Source organism: Oryctolagus cuniculus, chromosome 4, assembly GCF_051225735.1.
Source record: "Oryctolagus cuniculus isolate XC-2025 breed Fujian yellow rabbit chromosome 4, ASM5122573v1, whole genome shotgun sequence".
In the NCBI taxonomy this organism is placed as follows: domain Eukaryota; kingdom Metazoa; phylum Chordata; class Mammalia; order Lagomorpha; family Leporidae; genus Oryctolagus; species Oryctolagus cuniculus.
In genome coordinates, this window is record NC_142870.1 from 150,990,302 (window position 1) to 151,006,475 (window position 16,174).

The window sequence follows — 16,174 nt, forward strand, 5'->3', positions numbered from 1 at the left end:
AAGCTGTGTGGAGGTGCACATGAAGCAAGATTGTCTGAGTTGGAAATCATTGAAGCTGGATGGTGGCATCCCAAGGGTTCTTCCTCTCTACTTCTGTATTTGTGAAGTTTTTTAGGAATCCTAAGTCATTTCTGTTTTCCATGTGTCTGCATAGTAACGATTTGTAATTCCCAAGTGAAGATACCGGGGGAGGCCTTATTGTAAGTCACCTGGTGAGTAAGGGCTTTTTTTCCTTTCCCTTAGATGACTTCAAGCCCGCGTCAATAGACACCTCCTGTGAAGGGGAGCTGCAGGTGGGCAAAGGCGATGAGGTCACAATTACGCTGCCACACATCCCTGTAAGTTTGCTCCGTGGTTGTCTTTTTCGTGTAGGCTCACAGTGAATCCTTGTTTAATGTTGTTATGATTTTAATTTCCTACCGCTTAAAAATTCCTCCATTTTCTAAAGTGCCAACATAGAGAGGAGAGGAATTTGGGGGATGGGGGTGGATTTATGTTACCCAGATGCTGATCAAAAATGATTGTCAGGCGGTGGTGTTTGGCACAGCAATTAAAGCCCTGCTTGGGCTGCCCACACCCCGCTTGGGAGTGCCTGGTTTGAGTCCTGGCTGCTCCGGCCGCTCCGCTTCCAGTTCAGCTTCCTGCCTGTGTGCACCATGGAGGCAGTGGGTGATGGCTAGGGTACTTGTGTCCCTGGAGACTTGGATTGAGTTCTGGGCTCCAGGCTTCAGCCTGGCCCAGCCTCAGCTGTTGCAGACATGTGGGGAGTGAGCCAGTGGGTGCAAGATCTCTCTGTCTCTGCCTTTCAAACAAAATAAGAAAATTTAAAAGTATCTCAGTAATGAAAGTTTTTCATTTTTTTATTTTGAGTCAGTTTTTAACAGATTCAATATAGTTTTTGTAGATAACAGTTCTAAGAATATAATGGTATTGCCTTCCTCCCTCTTGGAAAGTTATTTTAAAAAAGGAATGATTGACATTTTCCCCAGGCTTCCCCCCACCCTGGCCCATTTGCAGCACAGTAGGCAAGGTTCCTGTGTGTATCCCTAGCCCCTCTTTCTTCCAGGCAATGCCAGCAAAGCCCAAGGTGCCCTGCTGATATGGCCACAACAACTCAAGAGTGTAGGGCAGCCAAGGCAGGAGCCAAGGCAGGCAGAAAGAGGCCTGACATCTTTTATCTAGCAGAGGGGTCAAGGGCAGGGACTGTAGTCTCAGACAAGAGCCAGAAGTTGAGAGCATTCAGCTCACTGTGGGATGGATTGGGCCCCCCTCCTGCCGAGAAACACTTTGTGTGAAGCCTCCCACCCCAAGGCCACAATGATTACGGAGTCACACACACAAGGTATTCCTAAGGAACACGTGGTATTGCACCTCATGGCCTTGTCCTGGAGCTTAAAAAGTTCTTGTTAGCTGGTGGAAGAACGAAAAGGCTCAGGACAGCTCCAGGAGACCTGGGAGCCTTGTGGTGAGGCAGAGGGTTTGTGCCCCTTTCAGAATGCCGTCTGGTTACTGCACTTTTTCAAACTGCCTTCTGGTTAACTTCTTGCCTTTGGCGGGTTACATCACCTCCCTGTGGACCTCAGCCTCCCACACGCAAAATGAAGGAGCTGAGTAAATAAGCCCTAGGTTCTTTCCAATGGGAACATCTTACTGTGCGATTAAGGAGTTGAAGAGCTACAGAGTTTTGATTCTAAACAAGGCATTGCATTCTGTATTTGACAAGTATTAGTTGAGCACCTACCCTGTGCTGCTGGCCCCTTGCTTGGTGCTAAGAATACAATCTTGAACAAAATAAGCACCTTTCTTGTGAGGCTTGTGGTCCGGGCTTTAAGTAAGTGGAGGAAAACACAGGCTTCCCTCAAGAAGTCAGCTTTGAGCAGCTCAAAGAAGGCGGGTCCAGGGTGTAGCAAGCAAATGCAGTGCCCGGAGGCAGGAGCGCACGTGAGGCTGGGAGAAGCCAGTCACCCCTCTGTCCTGGAGCGGGCAGGCTGAGGCTGGAGGACCAGCCATGGGGCTGGTTTCAAGGTTTCCTCCTTCGGCCTGAGAATACAAGGGGGTGTGTGTTGGGCCGAGGCAGGTGAGTGGCATGCCGCCCCTCCTTGGAGCTAACCAGGAGAGTGACCTGTCTTCGGGGAATGCCCTGTTGGTTACTTGGCATGAGCAGGGAGACCTGGCCTCTCCTGTTAGAGAGAAATGCAGAGACTAAGCACTAGCTTTTACTATTCATAGTGGTAGTTCCGCTCAGTAAAACACACGTGGTAGTGAATTTATTTCTCTGAGTTCATACTTTCCCATTATTTGTGATACTTCCCCAATCCCTTAGAAATATATACAGTAACTTAAAATTTGTATGCTACCTTAGAACCAATTCCACAGCCAGAGATCTTGCTGTATTATTACTTTTCTTTTTACCTGGAGCACCAGGAATTAGCATGGAAATTGTGTTCTTTTTGAATAGATTAGCTGAAAGAGTTGGTGAGGTAGCCATCAGATCTCTATCTGCAGATTCGTTTTTGCTGCCTCTAATTAGACCACCCTCCGTGTTTTTGCGGCCCCCAGGGCTCCACGCCACCCATGACGGTGTTCAAGGGGAACAAGCGGCCTTACCAGAAAGACTGCGTGCTCATCATCAACCATGACACTGGCGAATACGTGCTGGAAAAGCTCAGCAGCAGCATTCAGGTCAAGAAGACCAGGTGCGTGGACCCCCAGGGCCGACGGCGTCGCGAGCCTCTGTGTGGAGGACACGAGCGTCTGCGTATGCCTGGCGTTCTGTTGGCATCGTTACTCTACTCTGGTCTTCTCAGACAAGTCAGTAAAATAGGTCTTCCTCAAATGCAACAGAACGACATAATGTCTTTAAGACCTGACACGTGGGCGTCACTGGGGAAAAGGGACTTTATTATTAAGCTTTTTTTTTTTTTTTTCATTAATCTCTCTGTTATTGGTATGGTGCTACCTAAGGGATAATACTTAAATTTATAGACATAATTATGAAAGGAACGTTGAATAGTCTATATTCTTTATTAAAGTGAGAGCATTCTTTTTTTTTTTAATAAAATACTTTTGAGGTCAGTATAATACCCAAATAAAACCTTGCCTATTTTTTAAAGTTGTGAGCTTCACTATTGGATTCAACAGGTGTTGAAATTAGTTAAGAGTTATCGTAGGAGCCGATGTTGTGGCATAGCTGGTGAAGCCATTGCTTGCGATGCCAGCATCCCAAATCAGAGTTCCAGTTCAAGCCCTGACTGCTCCACTTCCGACCCAGCCACCTGCTAATGTGCCTGGGAAGGCAGCAGAGGATGGCCCAAGAATTTGGGGTCCCGCCACCCAGATGGGTGACCTGGACCACATTCAGTACTGGAAATGCAGCAGGCACTCGTGTTAAATGAGTAGTTGCCGTGGGTAAATTACAAATAGCAATATTTTGCAGCAGTCTAGAAAGAGCGTGGGGCTTTGCAGAGGTGCAGAATTTGTTAACGACACATTTCAGAACCACCGTTCTCACCCCTCCAATTGAATGTCTGTCATTTCAGAGCTGAGGGGAGCAGTAAAATCCAGGCCCGAATGGAACAGCAGCCCACCCGTCCCCCCCAGCCATCGCAGCCATCGCAGCCACCGCCACCGCCTCCACCACCCATGCCGTTCAGAGCTCCAACAAAGCCTCCGGTGGCATCTAAAACTTCTCCCTTGAAAGATAACCCCTCCCCTGAGCCTCAGCTGGATGACATCAAAAGAGGTAACGAACGTTTGCTGGAGCAGCAGTAGCCACTTGGCACAGGGCAGTGACGTGCGTGCACAGCCCTCGGGGCTGCTGTGTCGAGGTAGCACAGGGGCTCTCTGTCGCCAAGAACTCTTCTGCAGAGTTCGCCATTGCAGAGGTGGGGGGAGGGGAGCATCTGCCTGTGTCTCGTTTTGACAAGGGCGCATCCAGGAGTGGAGAGCTGAGTGGTCCTCCCGGCAGTGTCCTGCTTAGAGGCGCGAGGTTTCGGCAGACACGCCTGCCGTCCCAAGCTCCGTATGACACACCTTAACAAAGGAGTCCAGGTGTTGGGGAGCAGACACCAACAGTGGCAGTGTGCCTGAGCTCTGTGTTAGTAGAGGAGCTAGGTCAGGGCCACGTGAAAATACCACGACCAGATGCTTGGTGCCGACACGAAACGAGTGCCAGCGAAGGCCACGAGACCAGTGGAAGTGCTGCCGACTGCTGAATGAGTTAGTGGTTCTGGCCGGGCGCTCCGCACTACAACTCGAGCCAGCAGGGCTCACCTGGCCTTTCTGCCCCACGTGGTAGACGGTTTTAGTCCTCCAGACTGACAAGTTGGGAGGCTAAGTGCTTTGTATTGCTGAGTTTTATGAGACAAAACGAAGTCCATAGTGGCAGGAGACAAGGAGAGGTAAGGAGCCATCCTTGGAAAGTCTGCCTTTTTATTTATTTTATTTTTTTATTTTTTTGACAGGCAGAGTGGACAGTGAGAGAGAGAGACAGAGAGAAAGGTCTTCCTTTGCCGTTGGTTCACCCTCCAATGGCCGCGCTGCAGCCGGCGCACCGCGCTGATCCAATGGCAGGAGCCAGGAGCCAGGTGCTTTTCCTGGTCTCCCATGGGGTGCAGGGCCCAAGCACCTGGGCCATCCTCCACTGCACTCCCTGGCCACAGCAGAGAGCTGGCCTGGAAGAGGGGCAACCGGGACTAGAACCCGGTGTGCCGGCGCCGCTAGGCGGAGGATTAGCCTAGTGAGCCGCGGCGCCGGCGGAAAGTCTGCCTTTACACGCCACAGAATCGCTCCCTGTTAGCCAGCCCTGTGCAGTCACACCTCGCCCAGCCCTGTGCAGTCACACCTCGCCATTTTTTTTCCCTCATGAATATTGGAATGCTGTTACGGAAGTTTCCATGTTAGCTGAAACGGAATTAGACTGAGTGGTGAGTTGTTGCCAGTTAGGCTTAAAAGAACCGTAGCCGTTCAAAGACCATACAGTACTGGTGAGTCTGGACGGGAAGATCTGACATCTTTTCTGTGATGTGTTGCTGATGTGTTCAGTGGCATGCACAGTTAAATAAAGCATGCTTTTCCTTCCCTGCTTCACATCTGTAAAAAAAATGCAGTAGCCGACGTGGACGGCAGCTGGCAGTTGACTAAGAGTGAAGAGGAATGTTGTTTGATCATTTTTCTTCAGTCTTGATTCTTGCTGCAAGCCTGTATTTATTTGTGGGACAGGAAAGCCGGAAGGGCCCTCAGAGGCTGTCTGGCCTTGGTTTTTCCAGAGTGGCTTGGAGGATTTGCTGATTTCCACCTGAGTGTCCCTGCTGGGTAGAGGCAGATCGAAAGCAAGCACTCAGACCTTCCGGTGAAGAATTTTTCAGCCCTAAGTATAATATTTCTCTTATTCGGAGTTCTACCCCATAAATCACAGGTGGTTGTTGTTGTTTTTTGTTGTTTTGGACTTGGTTCACTTCTCATTTTGTGCATTTCAGGTGAATTTGATGCTTCCATTGCCTCTGCAAACGGGTTAAATATTTTTGCTCAGTGGGTTTCAGTAAATGTTGTGCAGTTAGAGTATTGTTGAATGGCTCCCGTTGCTGTTGGTTTCGCCAGTTCACGGTGTCCAGCAGCAGTGGCGGCGCCCCAGGGGTGGGTGCTCGCTGCCCTGGCCCACCGCCTGTGGTTTCGTTGCAGAGCTGAGGGCCGAGGTGGACATCATTGAACAGATGAGCAGCAGCAGCGGGAGCGGCTCCTCAGACTCGGAGAGCAACTCGGGCAGTGACGACGACAGCTCGAGCAGCGGAGGCGAGGACAGCGGGCCCGCCTCTCCCCCGCAGCCATACAACAGCAGGCCCGCCGTCGCCAACGGCACCAGCCGCCCACAAGGAAGCAGCCAGCTCATGAACACCCTCAGTAAGTGCGCTCCCCGGGCAGGGCCGTGGCTGTGGCTTCCACTCAGCTATGAACCTGAAGACCTTTAAGGCTCAAGGAAGGAACTTGGCAAAGCTGATTTGGAATGTGCAGGACTGAGTTGCCAAGCAGTAAAAACACAAAAACAACAACAAAAAAGCTGCACAGCACAAAACTGTCTCTTTCCTCTTATCCTAACGCTAATTGGGTTTTGTGAATTCTGGATAATACTGAAGCATACCAGGCTTCTGGGGAGCTGCCTGCCGCCCCAGAGCCTCCAGTCTATGAGAAGGACCCACTGTGTCCAGACAGCGTGGTGCGGTCGGTAGGTATCGAGGCCTACTGGCCTCTGGCAGGAGGGAGAGGAAGGAACATTTGGTGTCTGGCTTTTAGTGCAGCTGACGTTAAGGTAAAACAGGAAAAGAACAGGCATTTCTTTGTTTTGGAGGCAGGGTTGATTCTCTGCTCTGCTCTCTCTGGAGCCCTGGTGCACCTTCCTTCCAGGAAGTGGGAAGGTCAGCAGCGAGGGTGCGGAAGCCGCCCTAGTTTACGCAAGGGTGCAGCCCTATGGTTATTGGGGCTGAGGACGGTTTTGTTGGAGGCTGTCCTGTGCAAGAGTACTCCTGGCCTTTGTCCCTAGATGCTGGGACCAGTCCCCCTCTACTGTGTTGACAGAAACATTTTTTTTAAAAGATTTATTTATTTATTTGAAAGTCAGAGTTACACAGAGAGAGAGGGAGGTCTTCTGTCCGATGGTTCACTCCCCAGATGGCCGCAACGGCCAGAGCTGCACCGATCCGAAGCCAGGAGCTTCTTCCAGGTCTCCCACGTGGGTGCAGGGGCCCAAGGACTTGGGCCATCATCCACTGCTTTCCCAGGCCATAGCAGAGAGCTAGATTGGAAGAGGAACAGCCGGGACTAGAACCCCGGGCCCATATGGGATGCCGGTGCTTCAGGCCAGGGCGTTAACCCACTGCGCCACAGCGCCGGCCCCAACAGAAACATTTTAAGGCATTGCCACATGTACCCTGCTCTCAGCATAGGCTGAAGCACATGAAGAAAACCTGGTGCCACACAGGAAGGATGTTAGGAAAGAAGGGCTTTGGGGCCAGTGCTGTGGCACAGCGAGTAAAGCTGCCGCCGGCAATGCCAGCATCCCATATGGGTACCAGTTCAAGTCCTGGCTGCTCCTCTTCTGATCCAGCTCTCTGCTGTGGCCTGGGGAAGCAGTAGAAGATGGCCCAAGTCCTTGGGCCCCTGCACCCACATGGGAGACCCAGAAGAAGTTCCTGGCTTCGGATTGGCGCAGCTCTGGCCGTTGCAGCCAATTGGGGAGTGATCCATTGGATGGAAAGACCTTTCTCTTTGTCTTCCTGTCTCTCTCTCTCTCTCTCTCTGCCTTTCAGATAAATAGGGCCTTTAAAAAACCTGTTGAATTTTTAAATTTCTCTGAAAGGAAGAGGCAGGTGGGTAGGTAATGAGATCTCTTCTTCACTGGTTCATTCCCCAAATGTCTACAACAGCCAGGGCTGGGTGAGCCAAAGGCAGGAGCTGGGAACTTGGTTCAAACCTCCCGTGTGGGTGGTGGGGACCCAGCTATTTGAGCATCGCCACTGCCTCCCAGCACACACATTAGCAGGAAGCTGGAATTGAGAGCAGAACGGGGCGAGAACCCAAGCATTCTGATACAGGTTGTGGACATCCCAAGCAGTGTCTTAGTAACTGCTGCTGTTAACCACTGCCAAATGCCTGACCCCACCATTCAGCTTCGTTAACGGGAAGCCTAACTAGGTATTTTCTTTTCTTTTATGAAGCTACTAAATATAGCCACTTTACCCAGTGATTAATGCTATTTATAAGTATTTTCTTACTTAGTAACACATTTAAAAGCTACTTTGCCTACTCCTCTCTCACTCTATCCTAATAAGCACTATTGTGCTTTGCAGATACCAGAAATAGCATTTCTATAAAAATGTTGACTACCAGGCTTTTCTTTTTAACCAAGCCAAATTGATTTTTCTTCCTAATGAAGTTGAATTAGCAAGGTTTGACTGTAATGTGATAGTTGAGGCAGTTGACCAAAATATGAGGAAGTCACTTCTAAGTTCTGTGGTTTCGGTTTGATTCTGTTTTCTTCTGCTAGGAAATGACTTGCAGCTGAGTGAGTCTGGCAGTGACAGCGATGACTAGCTCCGGATCTTTCGAAATCTGCTTTCTGGTGCACAGCGATGCTGCGAGACCGGGCTACTTTGGCGTGGATTCCGTTGTCGAGAGGAAGCGGCGTGGATCAGTGACTGCAGCAGGGGCTGGGGCTCTGGAGCGCCCAGATGTTCAAGCCCTTCCCATAGGGGTGATGGGTGGTTTTCTTATGTAATTTGTGAACAATCTCATGTTTCAGAGTTTAAGTAGATCTGTAGAAGAACTAACAGAATTATATTTCTATTTGGTTAACACTGTTTATGAAAAACAGATACCGCGTGCCCTGGTCCAGATCACTCGAAGGCCGTGTCTTCACCAGACCAGTGATTCAGTTTCCATCCTGAGCAGCCGTCAGTCTGGCCAGGTGGTCTGCACCAGTGAGGTGAACGTCTTTGAGGAATAGGAGAGGGAGGGAAGCCTCAAACTGCATGACAGAAGTATGTTAAAACCACTTTTAAATTATTGACACAAAGTGGTAAGGAAGTTTGGCGGGGCCCCGCCTGGCAAACCTGTGTAGACAAGGACTTGGGCTCGGGGTCCTGAGTGTCAGCCGGGGGGGACCCTGGAGATCTGCTGGCTCAAGCCCCTCGTTTACAAACCAGGAAGAGGAAGCCCATCACCTGCCCGCGTGCAGGCTTCTCACTGCTTCCTCCTTGGATTTCATTGATTGAAATCAGATTCTTCACACTTGAGACTTTTAGATGTACATCAGAGCTTTTATTGGATTCCAAAAAACCCAAAATGTTGGGCACTTGTAACTTGAGTTCCGAACCGGACAGTCCCTACAAACATGAGGCTGGGCGAGCAGATTAAACCAGCAGCCACTGCGCTAATAATGCATCTGACTCCGTTAAATTGAGGCTTTTCATTCCACGGTGGGTCCATGCTGAGTCCTTCTGTGGGGGTGCATGGTGGGGGTGGGCATGGAGGGAGTGTAGGCAAGCAGCCTCTGAACAAGTGAACCAGCATTGCGGTTTCCAAACACCAGGGTCCAGACTCAGACAGGAGTGCTGCCGTGTGGAGCGAACTCAGCCTTTAAGGTCTTTCCATTCAGGCTCCTGGGTAGTGTTCGTGCTCACTCCCAGCCTGACTTGTATTTTTTTGTGTTTTTGGGTACAACTAAAAGTCACAAGATGGCCATCTTGTGTGCGGTTTCCAGCTGGCTCTGTGGTTGCAGGAAACTGGTCACGAGTCCCCGTTCCACGTGGAGTGGTACGTGACAAGCTGTCCTTAGTTAATATGTCGTAGTCCATTTCTGCAATTTGAATGAATGTGTCCTGAGAAATTTCCACCCACTTGGATTCAGTGAGCACCAAGACATTGGTGAGGATTCTCCTTCTCAGGTCCCTCCACCCGCCCCGTCCCCCCCGAGCTAGTGGAGGGAAGCAGCGTAAACCTGGAAGGGCGGTGGTCCGTGGTGGGGGGCCTTGGTTGGAGTTGCACCTTGCAGAGTTGACTGTCTCATCCACATAGTGACCCACAGCGAGGGCTGGAGGCGGGGCAAGAGCCACTGCCCGCACCACCGGAGGCACGTGTAGGAAATAGCCATGTGCTAGTCGCCCGTGGTGAGGTCTCAGCCCGTCCTGAGGGTTCAGTGGGTGCAGTGGCAGGTAGGAACTTACTTCTAGGGAGCTGATACCTGCGTTGCAATCCCTCTAATGACAGCTCAGGGTAGGTGCCGTCGTGACTGGGAGACTTGAATTATAACTAGATGTGGGAATTGTTTCACTGCTCTTAACTTGCTCACCCTTGGGGGCAGGTTCCAGGAACTTGAACTAAAAATATCTATGTACGCCTCTGCTGTCTCTGTCTCTCTCCCTGCCTCTCTTCTCCCAAAGCCTTGATTTATATATAGACGGAGCAGTGGTTTTCAGCACGATGGGTCAAGCTGTTTGTTTCTATAGGAAGTTCTTGCTGTGCCCCTGGGCTGGGGGAGTCCAGCTGTCTGAGACCTCTCCCAGTCACGTGTCCGACTGGCAGTGCTCGGTTGTTCTCCAGCAAGGCTCCAGTGTTGCTCTGCACAGAGCCGCCCACTCCCCACCTTTACCCACAGAGTAAGGAATTTTTTCGTCCCGGGAGGCAAGAATCTGGCCTCACAGCTTCTCACGAGGCCCCTCGTGCCGCCCAGCTAGGACTTGTTCTTCCTGCCACTGTGCCTTCCTGTCCGCCCAGTCCCCGCTCATGAGACTCTCTGTAGCTGCCGTCTGTGCGGACGGTCCTGTCGGTGTCCGCCTGCACGGAGCCCTCTGTGTACACGCTGACCTTCCTCTTGTCTCACCCCTGGTTGGTACAAGCTCTTTAACAGCAAGGACTGTCGGTCTCAGCGCATCCCCCGGGGTGTCCACAGGAGCAGGCAGGTGCTTATAGCCTGGTGCGGGAGGAGATGGAGAAACCTGACTGGTGAGGTGCAGAGGACAAGCACTCGGAGAACGCTGAAAGATGCGTGCTGATCTTCCTGACTTGAAGTCAGGATTGTTCAAATTGCCTTTTTTGCTCTCTGCATTGTCTGCTGGAGGGCGGGTCCTTTAGGTGAGGTGAAGAGACACAGCTGGGGGAAACGTAACACAGATAGACTCGGGATTTGTAATAATGCCACTCATGAGCTATTGTTGGCGCATTTCTGTAGCAGAACCATTGCTTTCTGTGTGTGATGTTAGTGTGTCTGTGCTTCCGTGGTGGGAAAACTTGAAAGTTCCAAAATGCTTACTTCCCTGCATGAAAGGCTGGTTCAGCAGGGTGGGTGTGTGTGCGTGCGTGTGTGCGTGTGTGTGTGAGAATGATGTATTTATTACATTATTTTGAAAGAGAATTTAGACTGTTATGTGGATGTATATTAGGTACAGCCAAATTGGATATTTTCCATTTGGCGAGGAAGGTAGGATTTCTGACACTCAGGCCGTAACCAGTAGATTGGAAGCGAAGACCAATTGAAGCACTAGGAAATGTGTGGTTTTGTTGCCCCTGTTTTTTCTGACTTAAGTTCATTGTCTCATTCTTTAATGATTTTTAAAAATCTTGTGCCTAAAAGTTTATTTTGCTTAATTATGAAGTAGACATGCATGTTTACATTTATGTAAAGTATTTGCTGTGTAAAGTTTTTTTTTTTTTTTTGGTTTATTCTCTTGAAAGATCACTATATTTAAATAAAAAAGGAGGTCAGCAATGTAGTTACTGCTTTGTTTTTATTTTTACTGAAAAAAATGAGCAATGTAGGGTTCTTTTAAAGACACTTTGCTTAGAGCTAATTTGCTTAATTAAATGTATTCCTTTTTAATTTGGTGTTTCTGATCACTGGGAAGTACACCTCAGTTTTTTAAAAGTATGAAACTCAGAGCTGAAAGATGATTTTAGCAAGCCACAAGGCATCTGAGGCCGTTTTACTTGGCTGTGCAAAGGTTAGACTGAATCCTTGGACATTTTGCAGCCATCTTAGTTCACCCAGTTCCTTCCACGCCACGCCTGCACACGCATCTCTGCCCCCAGTGGACATTGCCCTGGCAGTGGTCCCGCCCTTCCACCCCACACCTCAGCTTTAGCAGTGCTCACATCTGCCCGTGGTCTCGGCTCCACTAGGCACCAGTGATCGTGTTCCTTTTTGATTCTCTGTGGCGTCTGGTGGGTGCTTAATGTGGGTTAAATATATGTTAGAACGAGTCTCCAATTCTTCTGCCACTCCCTCAGCTACTGGCTGTTCCCTGAGGTGGAATAAGGAGACTTGGGCCAGCTCAGGGGGGACATGGTGTGTGCATCCATCACCTCAGGGAGTTTCTTCTTAGGGAACTGTTGCCACTATAGTGGTGTGTAGTAAACCATCCCAAACACAATGGCTTAAAACAAACTTTTTTTTTTTTTTTGCTCACAAGTCACTGTGGATTGGTGATTTAGATTGGGCCTGGCTGGACAGTCCTGGTATCGGAAATGCTGCTGTCACAATTGCTAACGTGTCACCAAAGCAAGTCACAGGGTCAAGTTGAGAAATCACGGAGTAGAGAAATATACTCTGCTGATCGGAAAAGGGTGTGGATACATAGAGATAGTAAGAATTGGGGCTGTTAATCTGGTAATCTACATTATCAGGCTGCAACATCCACACACCCAATCCCATGTCTCCATCATGACAGAACACAGTCCCCTCCAAGGCGCTTATTGGGGCTGGCTTTTTTTCCTAGCCAGATAAAAACCCCCATAGGAGGTGAGCTAGGTTTCTGTTCTCAGCTCCTACAGATGGCGCCAGATGCAAACCAATGGCACCCTTTGGCTCACCTCTCCCCTAGTCACTCCAAGCAGTTTGCTTCCCTCCTAGCCTCTCTTACTGAGGACACTATCCAGTAATCTATTGCTAAGTAACAAACTACCCCCAAAACACAGTGGCTTCAAACCACCACCGCTTTGTCTCATGGAATCTGTTGGTTAGAAATTGAATAAGAACTTGGCTGGACAAGTCTGCCTGCAGCTTCACCTGAGCTCACTCAGCTGGTGTGGGCTGGATGGAAGGGTCCAAGTTGGCCTCACTCACATGTCTGGCACCTTGGTGGGGGTGGCTGGAAGCAGGCTCACCCGAGACCATCAACCAAGGCCTGTCAGGCCTCTGCAACATGGCCGTCTCCGAGTGGCCAGCCGTCTTCTGTGATAACTGGTGTCTTCTAGAATGACAGTTCCAAGAAGCTGCATAGCCTTCTAGGATCTAGCCTGGGAGTCATACAGCATCGCAGCCACAGTATTCTATTTGGCCAAAGCCGTTCAAAACTCACGGGGTTTCAGGAGGAGGGACACAGACCTCATTATTTTAATGGAAGAGGATCAGAAAGCCATTCAGCCGGAGTCCCCACCTTCTCACGTTCTCCCACTCAGGTCTTCTGTCATTATTCTAAGGCAAGTCGTCTCACCAAAGCAGTGACTCTGAAGCTGGCCAGAGACCTTGTTAGAAATGCAAATTGTCGGGACCAGCGCTGCAGCACAGTGGGTTAACGCCCTGGCCTGAAGCACTGGCATCCCTTATGGGCGCTGGTTCTAGTCCTGGCTGCTCCACTTCTGATCCAGCTCTCTGCTGTGGCCTGGGAAAGCAGTGGAAGATGGCTCGAGTCCTTGGGCCCCTGCACCCACGTGGGAGACCCGGAAGAAGTTCCTGGCTCCTGGCTTCGGATTGGCACCGTTTCGGCCAATTGGGGAGTGAACCAGTGGATGAAAGACCTCTCTTCTCCCTCTCTCTCTTCCTCTCCTCCCTCTCTCTGTGTAACTCTGACTTTTGAATAAATAAATAAATCTTTAAAAAAAATACAAATTCTCAGGCCACATCCCAGACCTCCTGAATCAGAAGCTCTGGTGTGGGGCCTCCCACTCTGTGTGACAAGCCTTCCAGGAATCTGACATTTGAGAACCACTGCCCCAGGGCCAAATGATGACCCTGGCCACGCATCTGCCTTCGACCTCTTGTCCCAGGTGAAGGAGGGTTTGGGGCATGCAGTGGAGAACCATACATGGGTTTATAGGTTGGAACACTGAAGACCAAAATCTAAAAGGGCTGGGGGGAGGGGCTGGAGGGGCAGGGCCAACCATGTCTTCATCATCCTTGAAGAAACTGTAGGGGCCCAGCAACCCCACTGAAACTCCATGACATACCAGTAAATCTCATACAGCAAATCTCAGTGTTACATGTGACATCCCCCTACCATTTTTTTTTTAAGATCTATTTTATTTATTTATTTGAAAGTTACAGAGAGGCAGAGGCAGAGAGAGAGAGGTCTTCCATCTGCTGGTTCACTCCCCAGATTTGGCAATGGCCAGAGCTGTGCCAATCCAAAGCCAGGAGTCAGGAGCTTTTTCTGGGTCTCTCATGAAGGTGCAGGGGGCCCAAGCACTTGGTCCATATTTTGCTTTCCCAGGCCATAGCAGAGAGCTGGATCAGAAGTGGAGCAGCTGGGACTCGAACGAGCTCCCATGTGGGATGCCGGCACTGCAGGCAGCGGCTCTACCTGCTATGCCACAGCCCAGCCCTGAGTGACCCCCTTTCATTTATTTATTTACTTATTTTTTAATTTTTTTTTTGACAGAGTGGACAGTGAGAGAGAGGGACAGAGAGAAAGGTCTTCCTTTACCGTTGGTTCACCCTCCAATGGCCGCCACAGCTGGCGTGCTGCGGCCGGTGCACTGCGCTGATCCGAAGGCAGGAGCCAGGTGCTTCTCCTGGTCTCCCATGGGGTGCAGGGCCCAAGCACTTGGGCCATCCTCCATTGCACTCACGGGCCACAGCAGAGAGTTGGCCTGGAAGAGGGGCAACCGGCACAGAATCCGGTGTCCCGACCGGATTAGACCGGGACTAGAACCCGGTGTGCCGGCGCCGCTAGGCGGAGGATTAGCCTATTGAGCCACGGCGCCGGCCCTTTGTTCTTTTAAAAAATGATTTTTTAAAAATTTATTTGGAAGAAAGGAAGAGAGAGAGAGAAGCGACAACTTCATTTGTTGGTTCACTCCCCAAATGGCTTCCATGGCCAGGGCTGGGCCAGGCTGAAGCCAGAAAAATGGAACTCATCCAGGTCTCCCATGTGGGTGGCAGTGGCCTAAGAACTCAGGCTGTCTTCCACTGCTTTCCCAGGCACATTAGCAGGGAGCAGTATCGGAAGTGGTGCAGCTGGGACTCGAACTGGCGATGCTCAGAACACCAGTGTTGCAGGCAGCAGCTTAACCCACGAGGGCACAACCCGGTCACAGTTGTCTGACTTAAAGTGAACTTTGTGAGACTGTTTAGAACTCAGGGTGAATCCCTGAAGGCAAAGTGCGGTCTTCCCGCCCTCCTTCAGTGGGGGTGGGGCTGCATGAAGTCGGCCTGGGCAGTCCCTAGCCCATCACTCACTCTTGTGCAATTTGCGACTCAGAATTGTAGGGTTGTTCCACGTGAAGAGACGCAGGAGAATACATCTTGCTCCTGGAACCTCTCTGGGTAAGGGTGGGCTGCTCAGGAACAATTGCCTTGGTCCCCAAGCCGCACAAGTGGAAGTTCAGTTTCACTGAAAATTTGCATTGGCTTACTGGGGGGAGGGGCAGCTCCCTCGAAGCAGTCACAGGTGCATGTCAGTCCATTCCTTATAATGACTTTGGAGAGTCGTTAGCAGTGTGACCCACTTGTGGCTCCTGTTAGAGTGATGGATGGCCCGTGTGTCTGTCCCACAGACACTCGAGAGCCTGTCCTACCCCACTCCCAGGCACCTGTTCCTACAGCTACCAAGCTTCCTTCCGAGATGTCAGTCAAACAGCTTTCCAGGTGGGGCAGGACAGCCCCGCCCTCACACCGCCCTGGCTATGGCAAGGAGCTCTGGGACTGGCCTGGGTCCTTGGCTCTCAGTGTAGCAGAGCCAGGGCCTCTGTTAGTGGTGAGAGCGCCCACAGCAGTCCAGCGCTGCCTGAGTGAAAGAGGCAGTCCGGACATCCCTGCCATTCATCAGACTGTCCCTGCGCTCTGCTGAAGCCAGCTGCCAAGGTCACCAGATGTGGCGTGTCTCCTTGGGCCTCCCCTACAGGTGTCACGTGTCCTAGTACTGCTCTCTTTGAGTGACTGCTACTTTCTTTCTTTCTTTTTAAAAAGGATTTATTTATTTGAAAGGCAGAGTTACAGAGAGGCAGAGGCAGAGAGAGAGGTCTTCCATCTGCTGGTTCACTGCCCAGATGGCCACAACAGCTGGAGCTGTGTGGATCTGAAGCCAGGAGCCTGGAGCTTCTTCCAGGTCTCCCACGTAGGTGCAAGGGCCCAACAACTTGGGCCATCTTCCACTGCTTTCCTAGGCCATAGCAGAGAGTTGGATCGGAAGCAGAGCAGCCAGAGTAGGACTGGCGCCCATATGGGGATACCGACACTGCAGGCGGCAGCCTTACCCGCTAGGCCACAGTGCTGGCCCCGACTGGTGCGTTCTTTGTAAGGACGTCCCCAGTCTCACCTTGTCACTGCTACCATTGTGAAGCGCTGGGAACTGAAAGCATGGGCTGTGAGACTTTCGCAGCTGGAAATGCCATCAGCCAGCTTGCCTGGAAGATCTGAGTCACTCTGACCCACAGAGGCAGCCGCCGCATCTAAGCTAGAGGCACAGCT

At 50.8% G+C, this 16,174-nt stretch overlaps 1 protein-coding gene across 1 annotated transcript in view; it reads left to right on the top strand.

Annotated features, from left to right (window-relative positions):
• EAF1 (ELL associated factor 1) overlaps positions 1 to 11,261 on the top strand; it is a 12,854-nt gene extending 1,593 nt beyond the window's left edge. Inside the window, exons 2-6 of the mRNA XM_002716177.6 lie at positions 244 to 338; positions 2,560 to 2,696; positions 3,540 to 3,742; positions 5,680 to 5,898; positions 8,039 to 11,261. Of these exons, the coding sequence (XP_002716223.4) occupies positions 244 to 338; positions 2,560 to 2,696; positions 3,540 to 3,742; positions 5,680 to 5,898; positions 8,039 to 8,085 (701 nt within the window). The 3' untranslated portion in view covers positions 8,086 to 11,261. The remainder of the gene's footprint in view (positions 1 to 243; positions 339 to 2,559; positions 2,697 to 3,539; positions 3,743 to 5,679; positions 5,899 to 8,038) is intronic.
• Positions 11,262 to 16,174: the final 4,913 nt, after the last annotated feature.